At 29.4% G+C, this 19354-nt stretch overlaps 2 protein-coding genes across 3 annotated transcripts; one reads left to right on the forward strand and one right to left on the reverse strand.

Moving 5' to 3' along the window:
• The first annotated feature begins 1990 nt into the window (after nt 1-1990).
• LOC129919514 (high mobility group protein D) lies at nt 1991-12122 on the forward strand. Of its 2 annotated transcripts, none has more exons than XM_056000417.1 (3): nt 1991-2176; nt 10993-11182; nt 11273-12122. In XM_056000417.1, the coding sequence occupies exons 2-3, from the start codon at nt 11033-11035 to the stop codon at nt 11459-11461; spliced, it is 339 nt and encodes a 112-aa protein (XP_055856392.1). In that variant the 5' UTR covers nt 1991-2176; nt 10993-11032; the 3' UTR covers nt 11462-12122. The 2 variants fall into 2 exon arrangements, with proteins under 2 accessions (XP_055856392.1, XP_055856393.1); XM_056000418.1 differs by lacking the exon at nt 1991-2176 and adding an exon at nt 2751-3000.
• Nucleotides 12123-17185: 5063 nt separating this feature from the next.
• LOC129919519 (transport and Golgi organization protein 11) lies at nt 17186-19093 on the reverse strand. Its single transcript, XM_056000421.1, has 2 exons — nt 18936-19093; nt 17186-18843 (listed from the first exon to the last, which is right to left on the reverse strand). The coding sequence occupies exon 2, from the start codon at nt 18713-18715 to the stop codon at nt 17903-17905; it is 813 nt and encodes a 270-aa protein (XP_055856396.1). The 5' UTR covers nt 18716-18843; nt 18936-19093; the 3' UTR covers nt 17186-17902.
• Between the last annotated feature and the right edge of the window lie 261 nt (nt 19094-19354).

A 19354-nucleotide genomic window follows, 5' to 3' on the forward strand; every position in this document is an offset into this window, starting at 1 on the left:
AAAATACTGTATCAACAAAATACTGACATGCAAAATTCTGTTTTGTAAAATTCTGTATGGCAAAATACTGTATATCAAAATTCTGTAAAAATGCTGTAAAAAAATATCGTTTTGATAATGTAAAAAAGTGCGCGCGCACTTTTTTACATTATCAAAACGATATTTTTTTACAGCATTTTTACAGAATTTTGATTTACAGAATTTTGATGTACAGAATTTTGAAATACAGTATTTTGACCAACCAGAATTTTGCTATACAGAATTTTGACTTTCAGAATTTTGTTTCTACAGCATTTTGCACATACAGAATTTTGACATACAGTATTTTGGCATACAGTATTTTGAATACAGAATTTTGCAACATACAGAATTTCGACCCCAACCCCAATAAAAGACAGATTGCTTAAAAGCCCAATAGTCCGTCTTGTTAACCAATATTCTGCATTTTCAACTTCATTAGATTTGACAGATATCTATTACATTTTTGTCATTTAAAAATCTACTACAGATTTGTCCTGTCGAAAAAGTTATGGAATGCCGTTTGAAAAACGATACGTCAAAGAAAATGGGAGCTGGGAGGTTAAATTTAATATTGAACGGAATGGGGAGCCGAGAAAAGAAAGAAAATATGCGACTTTTTTAATTTTTTTTTTTGGAAAGCGGGCTGATGATTTTTTTCGAGATTTCGAATTTCGCGATAATGTAAGTCCCGAATTCTGTTTTCTGTAATATTTTATTTAATATTCTGTAAACTTGGTATCGTGTATTTGAAAACTTTGTGTTTCAATATATTATTGCATTCCAAAAATTCTATTAATGGTATCAGTTTTTTCAAACAAAAACAAGATTCACAAAACTGATGCTAAACAAATTTTTAAAATGCCCGCATAAATCTATACACAACGCAATGTATCATATTCACGTTTTATTTCTTATGGTAAATCAATTTTTAAGTAAATCAATTTTTGTTTTTTCAAAAACGATGTACCTATCGACAAAAAAAAATTAATAATATTTTTTAAGAAAAAACCAAATTAAGCATTAAATTAGTTCTTATGGAAGATCCGTTTTTATATTCAATAGCAAAATCAAACAATCCTACTTGTTGTTCTATATTTTTCACCTCACTATTTTTATTCGTACCCTACATGAATTTCCGACGCACACTTTATAAACCATCGCATCCACGCACCTTCACACAAAAAAAAAATATATTTTTAACGCGCGCCGCCTGTTGTCTCATACATAATTATATTTTCGTTGATAAATTGAGCGGCAAAGTGGGGAAGTTAAATTTCACATCACTGCTGCGCATACACACACACACACACACCAATCCATTTTCATATCTCTTCAAAATTAACAAACACAACAATACAATACAAACACACACCTGAGTCTCGAGTGCAGCTGCCATTTAAAAAAAAAACCACTACCTATTACCCCGTTTGTATGGCGATTTGAATCGGAATTGAATCAGGATTTAGGTCTATATATACCTGAATCGAATTGAATCCGGATTTGTCGATCCGATCCGACTCGGGGAGCTGAATCGAATCGAAAATATGCATATATACCGAATGAATTGAATACTCGAAATATTATTTATGGTGGAAATTGTGTGTGATTGTCTTCTTATTTGCAAATTCACTGTATGTATGTCTAATGGTATCTAGTTTTACTTGCACTTTGTTTTTGGTTGGATTTTTCTATTTTACTGCAAATATATTAAAAAGAAAAATTGTGTTTTCGATTCTATTTCAATTCGATTCCTCGATCTGGTACTTCCATATACCTGGATCGAAATTTCGATTCAGTTTCAATTCGATCTTTAAATCGGTCATACAAACGGGGTATATCTCTTTCACACTTCCTAATTCAGCCATATCAAACAATAACAAAACAAGACAACACTATCATGAAACAGCATCTGTTGAAACAAAAAATTCACCCTAGCAAGCCAAGAAAGATTTTTGTTCCAACGACGATACTTTGCCAACGGTTATTCCACATTCGTTGACTAGAGTTCAATTCTGTTCATTGCCGGTGAAGGAAGTCCTGTTTACAAAAAAAAAAATCTTCAAAGTAAAATAAAAACTATAAAAAAGTTAATTTAAAGTGAAAATTAATCAAATAAGTGTTAAAGCTACAATTTAAAGTAGCGCTACTAATCAATGTAAGAATACTTTTTTTATTTATTAATTTATTCTAATTACTATATTATTTTTATAATCTTATCAAAATTTAAGATTTTCAAAAATATGTACCCAGTACATATAAAATAAATTTTTCTTCCACCATCTTTTTACCTCGAGTTGATGAGTGGAGACTTGTTTTGTTTTTCACGCGTGAAAATTACTTCCCATTTTCCTCATCATTTTTCTCTTAAAGTACGTTTTGAATTTTTAAAAATCCATTAAAATCTATTACATTTGATTGAAAATGAACATATTTTAATAAAATATTTAAAATTATCTTTCATTTTAATGGGAAAAAAATTGCGCAAAACTCGTCGTCGTATACATTTTTCTGCCTTTAGCTTTCTCTATACAAGCCAACCAATTTACCCAAAGAAGTGGTAGGTAGTCGTTTGTATAAAACGAGTACATATTGGTTGGCTTTGCTTTTGCTTTGGCTGGGTATAGACTATAGAGGAACCAAAATGGTCGAACAAAAATTTTTCATACAACGCATTCAAGAGAGAATACATATTTTAGTTTTTATTTAAATAATTTCTTTATTATTAACAATTTTAATAGGGAAATTGATTTTTCTAAAGGAAAATTAAATTTAGAATTTATGTTTCAAACATTATTTAATTAGTTTTCATAGAAATTATCTAGTTTTTTCCACATTTTTCTCGAACTCGTTGATAATCTCCACCATTATTGTGTAGTACTGCGGTCATTTTGTATGTAGTCAGTCTTCTCTCTCATATAAAATATAATCGTTCGTTTTTGTTCGACGAGTTTGCTGATGGTGGCAGCTTGGCTTTCGTTGGTACGTATTTTTTCTCTCATATATTATACTGAAGGTACAGTACCAGTAGTTCATACAAAATGTGATGGAAATTGAAATTTCGATTTTTTTTTCTTTCTTTATCAGTTTTTTTTTACTTGTTCATTTTTTTATATAAAATAATAAATGAAATTATATTATAAATTGTTTTTAGAAACATTTTGTATAATTAAAAAAAAATTTTTAAGGCGTTTCAAGTAAAAATTATTAGAAAATTGAATTTGGCGCCATTTTTTGTATGTGCTAATGCGGCGGTAGTAATTTTCATTGGCTTTGGCAGTGTGTATTACATTTAGCTTGAGAGTGAAGAAAAATATGTATGGCGACCCCATAGAGAAACGCTTGGGTACTTCTAACAAGAAATTGAAATTTTATTTTTTCAAACATGGTGATGACTGGATTTTTTTTTTTTTTTTTTTTGATTATTGTACAAAGAAAAATTGATGAAATTTTTTATGTTTTTATAAAAAAAAACTTGAGCATTTGTATTTAACTATGTATTTTATATACTGAATAATTTAATACATAATCGGGTATATACCTATAAAGGAAATTACAAAAAAATGTCTCTTTTTTTTATATATGTAGGCATATTGTTTCAGAGATAACTATTTTATTTAATTATCTATGTATCTACAAAAATAGACTATTTATTGGAATAGTTATTAAATTTTGGTAATTTAAAACAAATGTTGCAATATGGTTGTTAAGTCAGATCTATTTATTAAATACAAAATTTATACCTAGTACCTACTTTGAAACAAAATATAAAAAATAAAACAATCTAAATTATGTCAACAAGTTTTTCGTAAATATGTTGTAGTACATGTACCTACATATTTTAATAACAATTTGTATTTATTATGAAATAAAGCGATATTCAAAAATTTTTATCCGAAAATTTTCTTCCTATAAATTTGCTTTTATAAGTTTATTTTCATAATATACAGGGTGTCCCGTAATAAGATAAGTGCATTTTAGGGAATGATTCTTGGGTATATTTTAAGAAAAAATTGTTCTACAGTATCTATCTGTAAATTTAAAAGCCTTTAGCGATAATTTAGGAAAACGATTACTTTGGTAATGTTAATATCTCAGTTAATACTTATATAAGAAACTTCAGTAATGTCTTGATTTTTAGAAGAAATGCTATTCTTTGTTACTGCATTTAAAAAATATTAATATCTTTTATTGCTCAGATATTAATTTTTAAAGGGAATTATTTTGTTGTTTTAATTTTTTATAATTTCTATAGGCATGTTACTTGTAAATTTTACTTTGTTAAGTGGAGACTGGCTTTATGCAGCTCATTTATAGTTTTTGATTTTGTTTTTACTTAGTGCAATATAAATGTAACAAGTGTAAGTTTACTATTGTATTTTTGATGTTTGTAACAAATTTGTAACCAATTTATCCATGTTAATAAAGATTCCTTTGCCACAGGGCTGCCAGAAATCATGATTTAGCATGATTTTCATGTATTTTGAACTAAAATCATGTTTTAATGTCATGTTTTAATGTTTTCGTGCCCAAAATCATGTTTTTTATCAATCCAAGAGAAAAATCTTTATAATCCAACAATTTATAAACCAACAATCTTTTTCACTAAATGAACTGTTTTTTTTTAATAAGTTATTTAATACCTACATGAAGTATGTATATATGAAATTAACCCTAACGGCCATATTATTCACTAGTTTAAAAAGTACATCTGAATGTAAAATTGTCAAATGTCAAAAATAAATCCAAATCCAAAATAGTTATCTTATTATAGTCATTTTTAACTATGAAAATAGTTAAAAATGACTTTTTTCTGTATGATAGTGAATATTATGGATTTGGATTTATTTTTGACATTTCAATTTCCTTACATCCAGATGTATTTTTTAAACTAGTGAATAATCAGCCCTATGATAGTAGCCGATCGGAAAAATATCCGATCGGAGAAAAGTTCCGATCGGAAGATTTTTGTATTCACGGTACCCGAATTTGACAAGAAAAATTAACTTCCAAACAACGCACTCATTTCCCATTTTTTTTGGTTTTTATATTTTTCGGATAATATTTCACGTTTGAATTTGTGTCGGGAAGAATCGGAAAGAAAAAACAGCACAAAGCACAACCCGTCGCAAATATTTTGACAGTTCACTGCATAGCATCGCATTTATTTTAAATTTTCAACGCGCCTAAGATTTTTTTCGTAAATCTCTCCGATTTTACAGTCGGAAGGGTAAAAATCATATGAAAACTGAAAAATTCGTACAAATCGGATACAAATCTCTTCCGATCGGCTACCATCATAGGGCTGAATATGGCCATAAATGAGTACAAATTATAAACTCATGTATGTTTTCAAGTTTTATTCCTGCCATTGTTGTAATTTAAGTTACAACTACAATGGCCACCTTTTGAAAAAAGTGGGAAAATTACAAAAGCAAATCATTTATTTTTTCCTACAGAAGCCAATTTTTCCCGAAAAAAAAAAAAATATAAACTAAATTTTTGAAGCCAATATCTATTATTTCTGCACCATAAAATGAGTTTGAAAATTTTCACTTTAAGACTTTTTGCAAAAAGTACCCTGTGTAGTTATACCTTTGATACTTTGTTAATAATAATATTTTCTAAAATTAATTCGAAATAATTTGTTTTATTCCCCCCTAGTCACGATCTGGATGTTTACTTTCTATCAGTTTTTGCTTTTTTTATAAATCGTGTTTTTTCAACTGAAATCATGTTTTTTTAAATTGAAATGGCAGCACTGCTTTGCCATCACCTGATGATGTTCATAGACATAACGAAACGTCGTGACAAAAATATATATTTGTTCTCATTGACCTAAAGCCCGGTTTAAAAACATCACAATTTTTTTCTTAGAATATATGTAAACCCAAGAATCATCCCCCAAAATTTTCTTATCTCATTACGGGACACCCTGTATATAGAATTGTGTTGAACTACCTATGTAGGTATAGGGTCAATTTTTATATAAAACACTTCCAAATTTTAGTGGTTAGTTTCATTTTCTTGTTATATATTTACTTTTTAATTTAAAAGTAAGTAATTTACAATAAATTGTTACAAAATGTTTGTTTGGATAGCAATAAAAATTAAAAAGTTAATAAAATATTGTAATCATTAAAATCATTTAGAAACTACATGTTGAATTTAATTTAAGAATTTTTATATTCAACTTGTGAAGTTTTTTCTTAACTAAAAGTTGACGTATTCAAATGTCGATAAACTCTATAGTTGATCAATTCCTGTTTTTCTCAACTTCCGAAAATAGAAGAAATTGAGTAAGCGAACTTAAGATTTTGCATTGAAACGCCATGTTATTGATGAGATACGTTTTTACAAGAGCAATTACTTAAAATGGGGGTCAAAATAAAAATAAGTGGTTGGATTTAAAAATTGCAACTTTAAAAAAATTCAACTTTTACGGCCATATTATTCACTAGTTTTTTAAAAAATACATCTGGATGTAAAGAAATTGAAATATCAAAAACAAATCCAAATCCATAATATTCACTATCACACAGAGAAAAAAATAGTCATTTTTAACTATTTTCATAGTTACAATCGGGATATTTTTGACATTTTACAATTAACTATTTACATTTTACTATTGAATAATATGGCCGTTAGGGAATGAAATCAATTTCTTAAGTTGAACATAAAAATCCTAGAGTTGAGTTCAACTTCGCCCTTAAAATATTCCATTCAAATCACTCTTATTGTTACACTTTATTTTCCAATTGCAATATGCAAACTACAAACTCAATAAATAAATCATACACTTGCAGGTTTTTTTTTATATATAACTTCAAAGTAATTACAATCAAACGGCATTCACAAATGTTTGGTAAAAAAACAATCATTTCTTTAAAATTTATGTTACAAAATTCAAGTGCTTTTTAAATATAAAACTACCCCTGGGAACGTTTTTAAACTGGAAGTTGTGCATTTTTTAAAAAAATATTTTAGCCTTCAATTGGCAAGACTTTTTGTATAAAAATCCGTTTCCGAAATACCTATGTACATTATGTATTAGAGTGGACCAAAAAAATTATTTTTCATTATTTTGATTTGCTCTACCGATAACTTGTTTTCTCGACACAAAATAATGCTACCCTAATTTTTTCAGAATTTTTCGATGATGTTTAGGGGTTGCGCGCACCCCTTTTATAAAAAAAAATAAGCTCTTTTAGTTTTTATTTTTTTTATAGCTTAAATAATTTTTTAATCGAAAAGCTGTTTGAGTAAAAAGTATTGAGTTTCAATAGATCTACTTACATCAATTTTTCTTTTTTCAAAAAAAAATATTCTTGACTAACTACCAGGCGTTAGAAGTCGAAATTACTGATAAATGCTGGGAAAAAAGCCTTAAAACTATGTTTTACTGTTTTTTATAACGGTTAAAATTATTTTTATCGTATTCCTCATCAAATTTACTATAAAAACAGTGCTTTTATATTGCTCAATTCTTCTTAAATTGATAAAAAAAAAATAATTTTTAAAAAAGATCGTACCAAAACAAGTGAAGGAAAAATATGGGAGGGTACTATATCTTAGGCGCCGAGATTTGATAACGGTATTTTGTAGAGGAGTTGAAAACGATCATTTTTTACTATGGGAGGGGTGGTCTATCTGGCTCCATTTAGACGGGAATGGCAATTTTCTAAAAAATGACTTTAAATAATAAAAAAAATATTAAAAAACAATGGCAACACTTACAGTTATGAATGATACTTTTTTCAAAAGCTAGAACTGTACACTTTATTATAATTTTAAAGTGTAGTTATTTCAATCAATTGTTTTTGAAATAATCGATTTAAAAGTAACAAAATTGGGAAAAAAAGTTTAAAAAAACAAATTAAATACTATTTTTGTCAAGATTGTGGATTACAATACAAAAAATGGCTGATAAAATAAAGTGTCACAATTGATTCCTTATCAAATACTGAAGTCCACATGTTTGAATGCTTCCTAGTTTTTGAGAAAATTGAAAAATAAAAAAAATTCTTTTTTCTCAGACCAACTCGAGATCGTACTTCTGGTTCCACGAAATTTTAATTTGAAAACTGTCCATATTTTTTAATGATGTTGTTGTTGATGCAGCGTCTTATAATATTGAATATCGAATATGTTTTTTGATGGTGGAAAAAATATCGAAAACAGCCATAAAAACTATAATCTGAGAAAAAAGATTTTTTTTTATTTTTCAATTTTCTCAAAAACTAGGAAGCATTCAAACATGTGGACTTCAGTATTTGATAAGGAATCAATTGTGACACTTTATTTTATTAGCCATTTTTTGTATTGTAATCCACAATCTTGACAAAAATAGTATTTAATTTGTTTTTTTTAACTTTTTTTCCCAATTTTGTTACTTTTAAATCGATTATTTCAAAAACAATTGATTGAAATAACTACACTTTAAAATTATAATAAAGTGTACAGTTCTAGCTTTTGAAAAAAGTATCATTCATAACTGTAAGTGTTGCCATTGTTTTTTAATATTTTTTTTATTATTTAAAGTCATTTTTTAGAAAATTGCCATTCCCGTCTAAATGGAGCCAGATAGACCACCCCTCCCATAGTAAAAAATGATCGTTTTCAACTCCTCTACAAAATACCGTTATCAAATCTCGGCGCCTAAGATATAGTACCCTCCCATATTTTTCCTTCACATGTTTTGGTACGATCTTTTTTAAAAATTATTTTTTTTTTATCAATTTAAGAAGAATTGAGCAATATAAAAGCACTGTTTTTATAGTAAATTTGATGAGGAATACGATAAAAATAATTTTAACCGTTATAAAAAACAGTAAAACATAGTTTTAGGGCTTTTTTCCCAGCATTTATCAGTAATTTCGACTTCTAACGCCTGGTAATTAGTCAAGAATATTTTTTTTTGAAAAAAGAAAAATTGATGTAAGTAGATCTATTGAAACTCAATACTTTTTACTCAAACAGCTTTTCGATTAAAAAATTATTTAAGCTATAAAAAAAATAAAAACTAAAAGAGCTTATTTTTTTTATAAAAGGGGTGCGCGCAACCCCTAAACATCATCGAAAAATTCTGAAAAAATTAGGGTAGCATTATTTTGTGTCGAGAAAACAAGTTATCGGTAGAGCAAATTAAAATAATGAAAAAATGATTTTTTTGGTCCACCCTATTATGTATGTATACAATTTTTGATTTTTACACACTAGAAGTTTAACACGTAAAAGTCTCCAATAAAATATGTTTATTTTTGTTCCATGCAAGGTTATACCAAACAATCACAATCCTAGTTCTGTTTGAACGATCACTTGTTTTTTCGAAGTAGAGTTCTTGCTATCATAAGTGGCTTAACTGGCTGTATACAATGGTGTAGCTTGTAGTACTGTCAAAATTTTACTGAGGGAAAACCTTACAAAAGTTGGCGGCAGTTTAGCGCAAAAAGTTGAGAATTTTTCAACTTGCGGTACAAGCTACAGACACATCTATACCATTGTATTTAGGGGGTAAATGTCTTAACACTGGCCTTTATTGCGAGATTCGATGCGATAAAAGTCGAACCAATCAATAAATATCTGTTTTGGTACTGTGTATTTCTATTGATTATGATATTTACTCATGTAAATTAAGAACTTGATTTTCGTGGTTAGCAAAATTGTAAATTGTATGAAAAGATCGAACGAAAAATCATCTTTAACAATAGAGATTCACAATACCAAAATTCAATGATCGACTGTCGATCGATAGACAAACGACAATCGCAATAAGGGCCACTATCTCACAGTATTACACATGCCAAAAATAAACTGGAATGTTTTCTTGCGTGTGATCGAAAATTATTTTCTATTATAGACTGTTTAATGGTTTTAGAACGAATCCTAAAAATATTCAAGTGTTAGCTCATGCCAAGAGAGATTATTTGAAAACCATTTGCAATCCTTTCCACTTGTCTGTGGAATCTTTTTCATATTTAGGCTCCACATTGTTAAACGGTCTGATTTTTACTCATATTTTTGGCATAGTGATGGACACTTTTGTATTCATGGCAATGTTTTTTTTTACCACAGCGTAGAATTTGAATTGAAAATAGATTCAATCAAATAGTTTTAGAACCAATCCTAAAAAAAATCACGTATAAACACATGCTAAACAGATTGGAAAGAAGTGAAAGATTTTGTGGAACTATTTTCATATCCTTTCCTCATAAATTTCTACTCCTATTTTCGGCATGTCCTTATACTTCAAAATAATATCGAAAAATGTTAGGAAATCGAAAAAGGCAACAAAAAATAACTGTTTACCATTTTTTCTTTTCCAAATAAAATACATTTGAATTTCGATCAATATGAAATTTAGACAATTCGATTCCCGGGAAAGGAAGAAAGACAAATTATCGTTTAGTTCACCTCTATTACTTGAATATTGTATTTTTTTCACTATGATAAACTGAAAACCCATTTTTCATTTTAAATGTAAAATTAAACAAAAATAAGCCAACTACAAGTGCATATTTGATTAAATGTAACAATGAGTATAAAAAAAAAAAACATCCAGAAGAAAAAAGTGTATTTACAGAGAAGCAAAATTGATCTGATTTATGATTGGGTTACTAGTGACTACAATAATTCATCTCTTTGAGCAAAAAAAAAAAAAAAATACCAAAAACATGTAGGTACCTAATTTGTTTGAATTCAAAGTTTTTAAAAATCTTCTAAATTTTATATTTTTGTATGAAAGCATTTTTCTTGCTTATTTGTGTTCAAGAAAACGGTCCTAAAAAAGCAGTTTGCAAATTCATACCCAAAAAAAACAAAATTAGGTGGATTTTGAGAAGATTTCGTCACATTTTAGATTTTGAAAATCCTTATTATTTTGATGAGATTTTTATTATTATCATTTTGATATTAAATAAAAATATTTGTAACTGTAATTTTAACATCCCTTTTTTTCCATTGTAATATTTTCAGTTCTTAACCAGTTTTAAAAAAATCAGTCAAAATTGTTAATATGGGTGATAGACCAAAACGTCCACTTTCCGCTTATATGCTATGGCTCAACAGTGCCCGCGAGGGTATCAAGAAGGAAAATCCCGGCATCAAAGTGACAGAAGTTGCAAAGAAGGGAGGTGAATTATGGAGGGGCATGAAGGATAAGTCTGTAAGTACAAAAAACATTAAAAATCTTAAATTTCTTTTCCTTTCTTCCAACAATTTTCCACTAACAATTAAATTTTTATTTAAAAAAAAGGAATGGGAGGCAAAGGCAGCCAAATGCAAGGAAGACTATGAAGAAGCAGTCCGCGAATTCGAAGCCAACGGTGGTTCCAAGTCAAATGGTGCAGCGACCAAGAAGCGCGGTAAGGCAACGAAAAAAGCAGCGCCGAAGAAGAGCAAGAAGGATGCGTCCGATGACGATGATGATGAGGAGAGCGAATAGACATCTTGTTGCCTTATCTCTCATCTCCCCCTCCATCATCATTTAAACAAAAATTAAAAAAAAAACACTCCAAAAAGTAAAAAAAAAATATTACATAAATAAAAAAAAAAGTTACAAAAAAATCATAAAATACTTAAAAAAAACTCTTTAAAACAAACACGATTGTTTAATTAATTTTATAATAATATTAATATAATTAATTATTAATTTAAAGAGAAAAAGAGAAAAGCGGTACAATGTTTGTGTTTCTTCTCTCCCAAAAACAAAGACGAAAATCGCAAGAAGGAAACGGAATATCTATGTTTTTTTTTTAACTGTTGACAACTAATGTTCGATCATAAAAAATACATAAAATTATAAATATAAAACAAATTAAATAAAAAAAAAAAAAACAATTCTTTTCCTAAAATTTCTCAAACGAACAAAAAAGAGTCGGAAATACTTTTTGATTCAAATTGAATTTGTTATGAATGTCGATTATTTTTTTTTTTTTACTTAAAATTTTTGATTAGGAATAAAGTTGCCGAGTTTAATGGCTCTGCTCTTTTTTTAACAAATTTAAATTTATTTGTTTTGTTTTTCATTCCAAAAACATCCAAAGAATAAAGAAAACAAAAAAATTGCATTTAAACTAGAAAATTATCAATATTCGAAAACAAAAATATAACAAAAAATATAAAATAAAAGAAACGACACCAACCTGGAGTACAAAACCGCTCAGGATCATTTATCTCTGTATTCTCTAGTTTATAAAAATCTTATATAAAAGAAAAATTTACAAAAAAAAAACAAAGACGAAAATAATTAAACAAAAAATCAATTGCAGACGAATACTGGTTTAACTTTAGTTTTTAATAATTTTTTTCCTTTATATGTTTTTTTACATTTTGTTCGAAACACCACAATTCGTTGCTAATAACAAAAAAAAAATGAAAAGTTTTCTTCTGCTAAACATTGTATTATAAGACAGATAAAAAAATTAAAAATAAAATAAAGAAGAAAATATTTGAAAAAAAACGTTTAATAATTTTAGAAAAAAAATACCGATATTCTCTTTTTCTTTTAGTGTATGTATTATATAAAAAAAACTAAAGAGAAAAAATGATAAATATGCTTTTCTTTTTTGTAGAAAAAAATTAGTAAGTTTATATAAAAAAAAAATAATAAAAAAGAAAAAAAAAACAAACCGATGTTCTCTTTTCCGTTGGTTGGTTGGTTGGTTGGTTTGATTGATGAAATGTGGGACACCATTTAAGTAAGCGAGCAAAAAACACCGGCACACAAAAAAAAAGTGTCATGTTCCAGAAACCAGGAGAAAAATGCAAAAAAAAACCAATACAAATTCATACAAAATACAGTCAGCTCCTGGAGGGTTACAGGGCCAAATGGACATGAAATTCGGATTCAGAGGGTCCGAAAACATTTAGAAAGATAGGTCTGGTACATAACCCATTTTTTTTTGTGCCGGTGTAATTAACGTTAAAATGACTTGTATTATTAAGTTGTAAAATGGGAGTTTTAACGAACTCTCCGTAAGGTGATTTCGCAATACGATGGTGTAAAAAGGTGTGCAAAATCTTAAATGCATTTCTTTAACGATGTATGTTATGTCAAGCTAAATGTTTGTAAACGCAGAACAAAATAAATCCTTAGCTTAGGCCATTAGGCTTAACGAAAACGACATTTTGGAAATTCAAAATGAAAATAGAGAGAGCTATCATAAATAACCATATCGTTCGGTCTTTTTACCTTGGGGCCCGGAATGTTCCAAAATATAATACACATTAGTGATGAAGATGATTGTGAGTACAAAATTCCGGGGAAGCTTTGGCACTTGTTGCGCATGCTGCATGTTAATGGAGCCTATCTCTAAGGATTTTATTGATCTCGGAATGTATCTTGCGAACGTGAATCTTCCTGAAAATTAACTAATAGAGAGGGATCATACAAAATGACAGCTAACATTTTTCCCGGTACTAAGTCCAGTCAAATTGGCTTAAAAAATAGGCAAATAGACAAATTAATTAGGTAAAAGCTGAACATTTGTGGAGACTTAAATTAAGGCATACTATTGAACATAGTAAATGTCCTGACCTCTACCTCCAGGGCCGGATCGGCAATATTGACAAAAAGGGAAGCCTATCTAGTTTTTTTTTTTTATCATACCTCTTTTATTTGCAAGCCAATTGTGCCCATAGTTATGAAAGTGGACTAAGTCACTTTTTCCATGGTCTAAAAAATATAAATTAAATAATTGAATGGTATTTCTTTAAATTAAAGGAACAATAAATAAGCGACTTAGTCCACTTTTTTCAAATGAGAAAAATGTTTAACCCTCTTGGCGCGCCATCTAGCGTCAAAATAAAAATCTCCAAAAATCAAAGCCTAAGTTCAGGTGTTTTGCGTTACACGTGGGGATTGTCGTCGACCGAATTCGATTCTTGTGACTTTCACCGATAACAAATCACCATCAGTCCTATCGAGGTATCCGTCGGAATGGAAATTTGTCCGAATTCATACGAATCGCTGAGTTCTTACCCGCGAAAGCACACCCCGGCATAATTCGTATGAAATCGAAGAATTTTTTGCTCCGAAGGACAGCTCGGTATACAAAAAAATTAACGTTTCTATTTCTGACCAACCGTTTTTGTGTTGAAATAAAATATCAAAATTTTGTATATGTATATGTTAAAAATATGAAATATCAATGTGAAATAACTTGTATGTCCATTTTAAGTTCAATGTATGAACTATCACCAAATCGAAGGGCAAAAACAACACCTCGTTGCTGTTTATGATTTGCACGAATGCTGGAATAACAATCTCAACTGAGAACTGAGACATACATTGGCCGACATAGCGTAAGGTTTACAATAGTTGGCACCCCCGATTTTTGTACTAATTTATTGTCACCCTTCATGCAATTAAGCATTTCTCAAAAACTACTATCAAAAACTAAAATCATGTTTTTTCTCATAATCTGTAGGTATTAATTATCCACAATTCTGCACATTTATTTAGGTTTATTTCATTCTCAGTTCTTTTCAATCAGTGAAATATTAAAGCAATTCAATATTCGTGAAAAAGTGCCAAAAATGCAGTGTTCCTGCTAAGGATACTGAATTTGTTTGGTAACTGTCCGTTTTTGACTATTTTTTTGAGTTTTTGGATGAAGACTTGTTTTTTTAGTTTAACAATATAGTACCTAAATTAAATATTTCTAATTGTTTTTTTTATAAAAAAAAAAATTTGTTAAAGTTGTTTAAAAGGGGTGTCCATAATTAGTCCCATATAAGGTAGTGGTTTTATTATTGGCAGGGGGGTGCCAATAATGCGTGCATTGGGACATCAATCGTTGGCACTGCCAATAACTGTAGCTTTAAGTCTGAAATAAAAATATACAATTTACCCGTTATAAGTTTCAGTTTGAAAAATTGTGAAAAGGAGCTCAAACGGATTGTGATATTTGCTTAAAACTTGGAACAGATTTGTACGTGATTTCATGACCCGTTTTTTAACAGATATCTGCAATTTTATTCAGGTTTTCGAGGTATTGCAATTTTCTCAAAAACGGTTTTAATGATTTTGCCTGAAAAAAAACATACATATGTATATCTAATGCTGGAAATAAGGCCGCACTTTTGAAATAAGAAAAATATTTTTTAAACCGTTATTAACGGTACTTGCCATATAACCGATTTCTTCGTTTCGGTCGTGCGTTCTTTTATTCGCCGATGTTAACTATTGTTAACAATAGTTAACTTTCATCGTTAATAAATGAGAAAAAATTTACGAAATGTAACATCGTGACGTGACAACATCGTTCCTAAATCCAATGTTGAAGTGTCAAATAGTTACATTTTGTAACTTTTTCCAACTCAGCTTCTGGACTTGAGTTTCAATGTTAATCTGTCAAACACAACTAAATGGGGAAGAGAGGGGAAGATGTGAGAAGAGAATTTTTTGTTTGTTTTCATATCATATTTGAAATCATGTTTTTCTTTCAATTTGCTAGGAATTAAAATTGAAAGAATTATTTCAGTGCCAAATTAATTCTTTCTAGTTTATTTATTCATAAAATGGATTTCAAATTTTTTTTTTTTGACAGTTCAACAAAATGTAACATTAGTCGTTCCTAAATAAAAGTTGAAATTTTCTAACAAAATCTAACGAAAACAACAACGTTTTTTTTTTGACACAACAATCAAAGTTAACTTAATTTAACAAAAGAACGGGCCACTGATGTTCTCGTTAACGACACATCCGATTTCAATGAAAATGTTTATACAGGGTGTCCCACAGTCACCGCCCCAAACGAAAACCATGGATTCCTGAGGTCATTTTAAGTCGAAAAACTTAAGAGGTAATTTTCTCGTTTTCGTCCCGTTTTCGAGTTACCACGGTTTTTATGATTTTTGTTCTCTTTTCCCTTATCTGGCTTTATCTTTGCCAAACTACGTTTGATTTGAAAAATTTTTTTTACAACCAATCAAGAATTTATTACAGTTTTAGTTTGTCTTAAAACTTTTTTTTCTGCGGACAACCGTTTCTCCACAATTTTGCATCAAACACAATTTTCTTCGTTTTTTAAGTTGTTTTTTACACTTTCATATCATTTAAGTCAAAAAACACGTTAATGAGTATTAATTTTTTGTGCTTTTTATTAAAGCCCAGTTTATTTTCATAAAAAAAATAAGTTTTATTTCATAAAAAAGGCTACTGAAACCAAGAAAATTAGGACTTGCGGACATGAGATTTTTGAGGGTAGTTAAAGAATATCCAAACAAAGATTAAAATGAAAAAATTAGCCTATTAGCACTTATTCCTAAGATGAACAAGAATCTTCTTTAGTGCATATCCTAAAATTTGCCCCTCCATCAAAAAATACCGTTATTTCGTAGGTATATATATTTTTTGTAATGGATTGTTTTGATTTTTAATAATGATGGATTCTAAAATCTTCATTCAAAATTTGGTTCATCTACCATAACTTTTAAGGGTTTTTCGGGAGTAAGTTTGCAACTGTTATAATAATATGAGTTGACAGATGAAAAACAGGTATAACTAGAGACGTCAGATTGTCTTGATTTTAGATTTTTTGGAATCAGCATTAAAAAATACCTTGAAATCATGTATCATATGTGTATATAATACCATAGCCTATTTTTGCTAATTTTGAAAATCTCCATTTCGCGATTTGACCTTGAAATCGCGACAAGCGGACATGAGATTTTTCTAGACTTTTGAGATATGTTATAGAATGGCAAAAGGAAGATATTGAGCAAAAAAATTTCTACTAACATTCATTCCGAGGTTAAACCCTTATTTGACTGGATTATTTTATTTTAAATGAACTTATAAATTGTATAGTTAAAAATGGGGCACAATAAAAGAATACAATATAAATAGTATTCCACGTATGCTTAAGACAAATATAAAATTTACCATATTGAATGTATTATGTAAAAATATTCGAAATTAAAAATATTGAAATTTGTAAATCGTACGAAGAATTTTGTCGGTCAGTGTATGTATGGCATAGTGATCTCCGCGAATTTGTATGAACAAACTGAATCGATAACTGATTTAACTCGATTACCTTCAGATTCCATAGTCAAATACAGTTACTAAATGCTCGTATGATTCTGAAAAATAAAAATCTAGTAAAAAGCGATGACTAACAAGAATTAATTGATAGATTTAAAAAAAAAAAAACTAAAACCATTATTAAGTAATATCATTTTATTGTGACTAAAATTCAAGACTTTATTTTTATATTATTATTATTTCCGCTATTAATATTCTATAATAATAATAAATTTTTTTATTTTCTTAGGAAAATTTGTATTTTTTTAAAAATGTGTTAAATGTTAATTTAATACGACACATGTTTGGCGCCACAACTAGTTTTCTGTTTTTAAAAAGAAAAAAAAAGAAACAACTTTTTTCTTTTCTTAAAAAAAAACATAAAACAACATAAAAAAGAATTTAAAAAAAAAAAACAAAAACTTAATTATGTTGATTTATATCTAAGTTAATAAGTTTTTTCTTTAACAACAATATTTTTTTTATATTTTTTAGCCATTTTTAGCCAATCTTTGTCCGTCTCGCGTAGTAGTACAATCATCTTACTGGCTAAAAGTGAGTAGAGTTTTACAACATTTTCATTCTAAAAAAAAAGGAAAAACAACAAAAATTTGTATATGGAAAGGATGAACCGAAAAAATGACGATGTCTTCTTCCTGAGATGATGGCTTCGTTCGTCCGATGCTCGTCCTCGATCATTTTACTTTATCGCAAACGATCATCTCAGTTTGGTTTCTCCTATGTTTTAAGTGGGTTTCTTTTTTCTAAATGCTAATAACAATTTTACTTCTCTTTTTTTTTTTTTAAGTGGATAGTGTGGGTGAACATGGAGATAAGAAAACCTTCTCCCATCTTTTAGTTACGATTCAACCAAAAAATAGCCTTTAAAAGGAAATAAGCCAAACCCATGCAATAGACAATCTTTTCCCTCTGAGATCTTTGCACATTATCAATTTCTATCGACAAAACCCGTCGATTTAACTTGGCCAATTGCCGACGCAAGTACAGAATCTCTTCGGGTGGTGTCAAATCACCCATAATTGGTGTTCCTTCTCTATGATTAACCAGAGACATGTCATTATTATTATATTGGCCAATAGCACGCTTGCCAACACCCGAAGTCGATGTAGTCACCGCTTCCGAGTCGGATTCGGCTCGGGAACTTGTGCGATTCGGATGAAAGCCCATTGTGGCAGCGGAAGCATCTGCTCGAATATAAGGAGGCGGGGATTCTGAGTCATTTTGATAGTTGCCATTGTTATTGGGCGAATTCTGATCGGACGCAGATGGGAAGTGATGGTCGTTGAGAGTGATTACTCGTGGAGGTGTGGCAACCCTAATAAAACCTGGATCTTTTGGTAAAATTGAATTCTCAAGTAAAATCTCTCGTGGAGCCGATCGTGTGCCCAAATGTTCTTCATGTCCCAAAACGACAATTCTGTCGGGGACATTCATATCGATTTTGTCGTGATAATTCCATGAATTCATCATTCCGTTTTGATTTGAGAGGAGTAAATCCTCGTCAGAGAATTCGCCGGTAGCTCGAATGCGTTTGGGAACACGCATCTTGTCGTTGATTTCGTGGGCATACTTGGCATCGGAATAGAGGGCATCGTCCTCGCTAAGACCGTTGAACATTCGAGTTGGGCTCTGTGGTGTAGCCATCATTTATAATAGGTTTTGTATGTCGTCGTCGTCGGTCGTTTGGATCAAACTGTGCGGGTAGGTTGTGGTGTTTTTGTCTTGGGGTTTTTTCTTTTTCTTTCTTTCTTCTTACACACTTTTTATTTTTTTGTCTGAATTTAATAAAAAAAAAACAGAATTATATAATAAAATAATGAGTGGATTGTGAGATTAGTGAAGAAGAAGAAGCGGGGGAAAAACTTACTTTGTGGTCGATTTATTTTGGACAAAAATTATATATGAAAAATTTTCTTTTTCGACGAAATTATTTTTTCGATTTTTTCTTTCCCTTGTTCCCAAACGTAGAATTTTCAGCTGCTTCTGCTTCGGTTTTTGCATCTGTCATGTCATGTCATTGTGTAAAACAGAGATGTTATAAGAAATTTTGATTTGTGAAGCCGCTGTATGAGGTTGATTTTAATGAACGCATACAAGAATTTGGGGTTTTGGTAGAGTATTTTAAACAAATGGAATGCTAATTTTGATTTAGGCTGTGTGTGAATTGCGTTAAATAGTTAAATTCGTGTTAAATTTTTGACACTATTGAGGTGAATAAAAAATTGTTAGCTATTAAAAATTTATTGGGCTCTGGGACCTGGTTAAATTTGAGTTAAATTTTTTTTG

The sequence above is a fragment of the Episyrphus balteatus genome, chromosome 4 (assembly GCF_945859705.1).
Source record: "Episyrphus balteatus chromosome 4, idEpiBalt1.1, whole genome shotgun sequence".
NCBI lineage: Eukaryota > Metazoa > Arthropoda > Insecta > Diptera > Syrphidae > Episyrphus > Episyrphus balteatus.

Excerpts from the sequence above, each read along its gene's own strand:
- LOC129919514 (XM_056000417.1), top strand. The coding sequence starts at position 11,033 with ATGGGTGATAGACCAAAACGTCCACTTTCCGCTTATATGCTATGGCTC. Across the intron at positions 11,183-11,272 it reads GGGGCATGAAGGATAAGTCT|GAATGGGAGGCAAAGGCAGC; the intron begins GTAAGTACAAAA and ends TTTAAAAAAAAG.
- LOC129919519 (XM_056000421.1), bottom strand. The coding sequence starts at position 18,715 with ATGATGGCTACACCACAGAGCCCAACTCGAATGTTCAACGGTCTTAGC.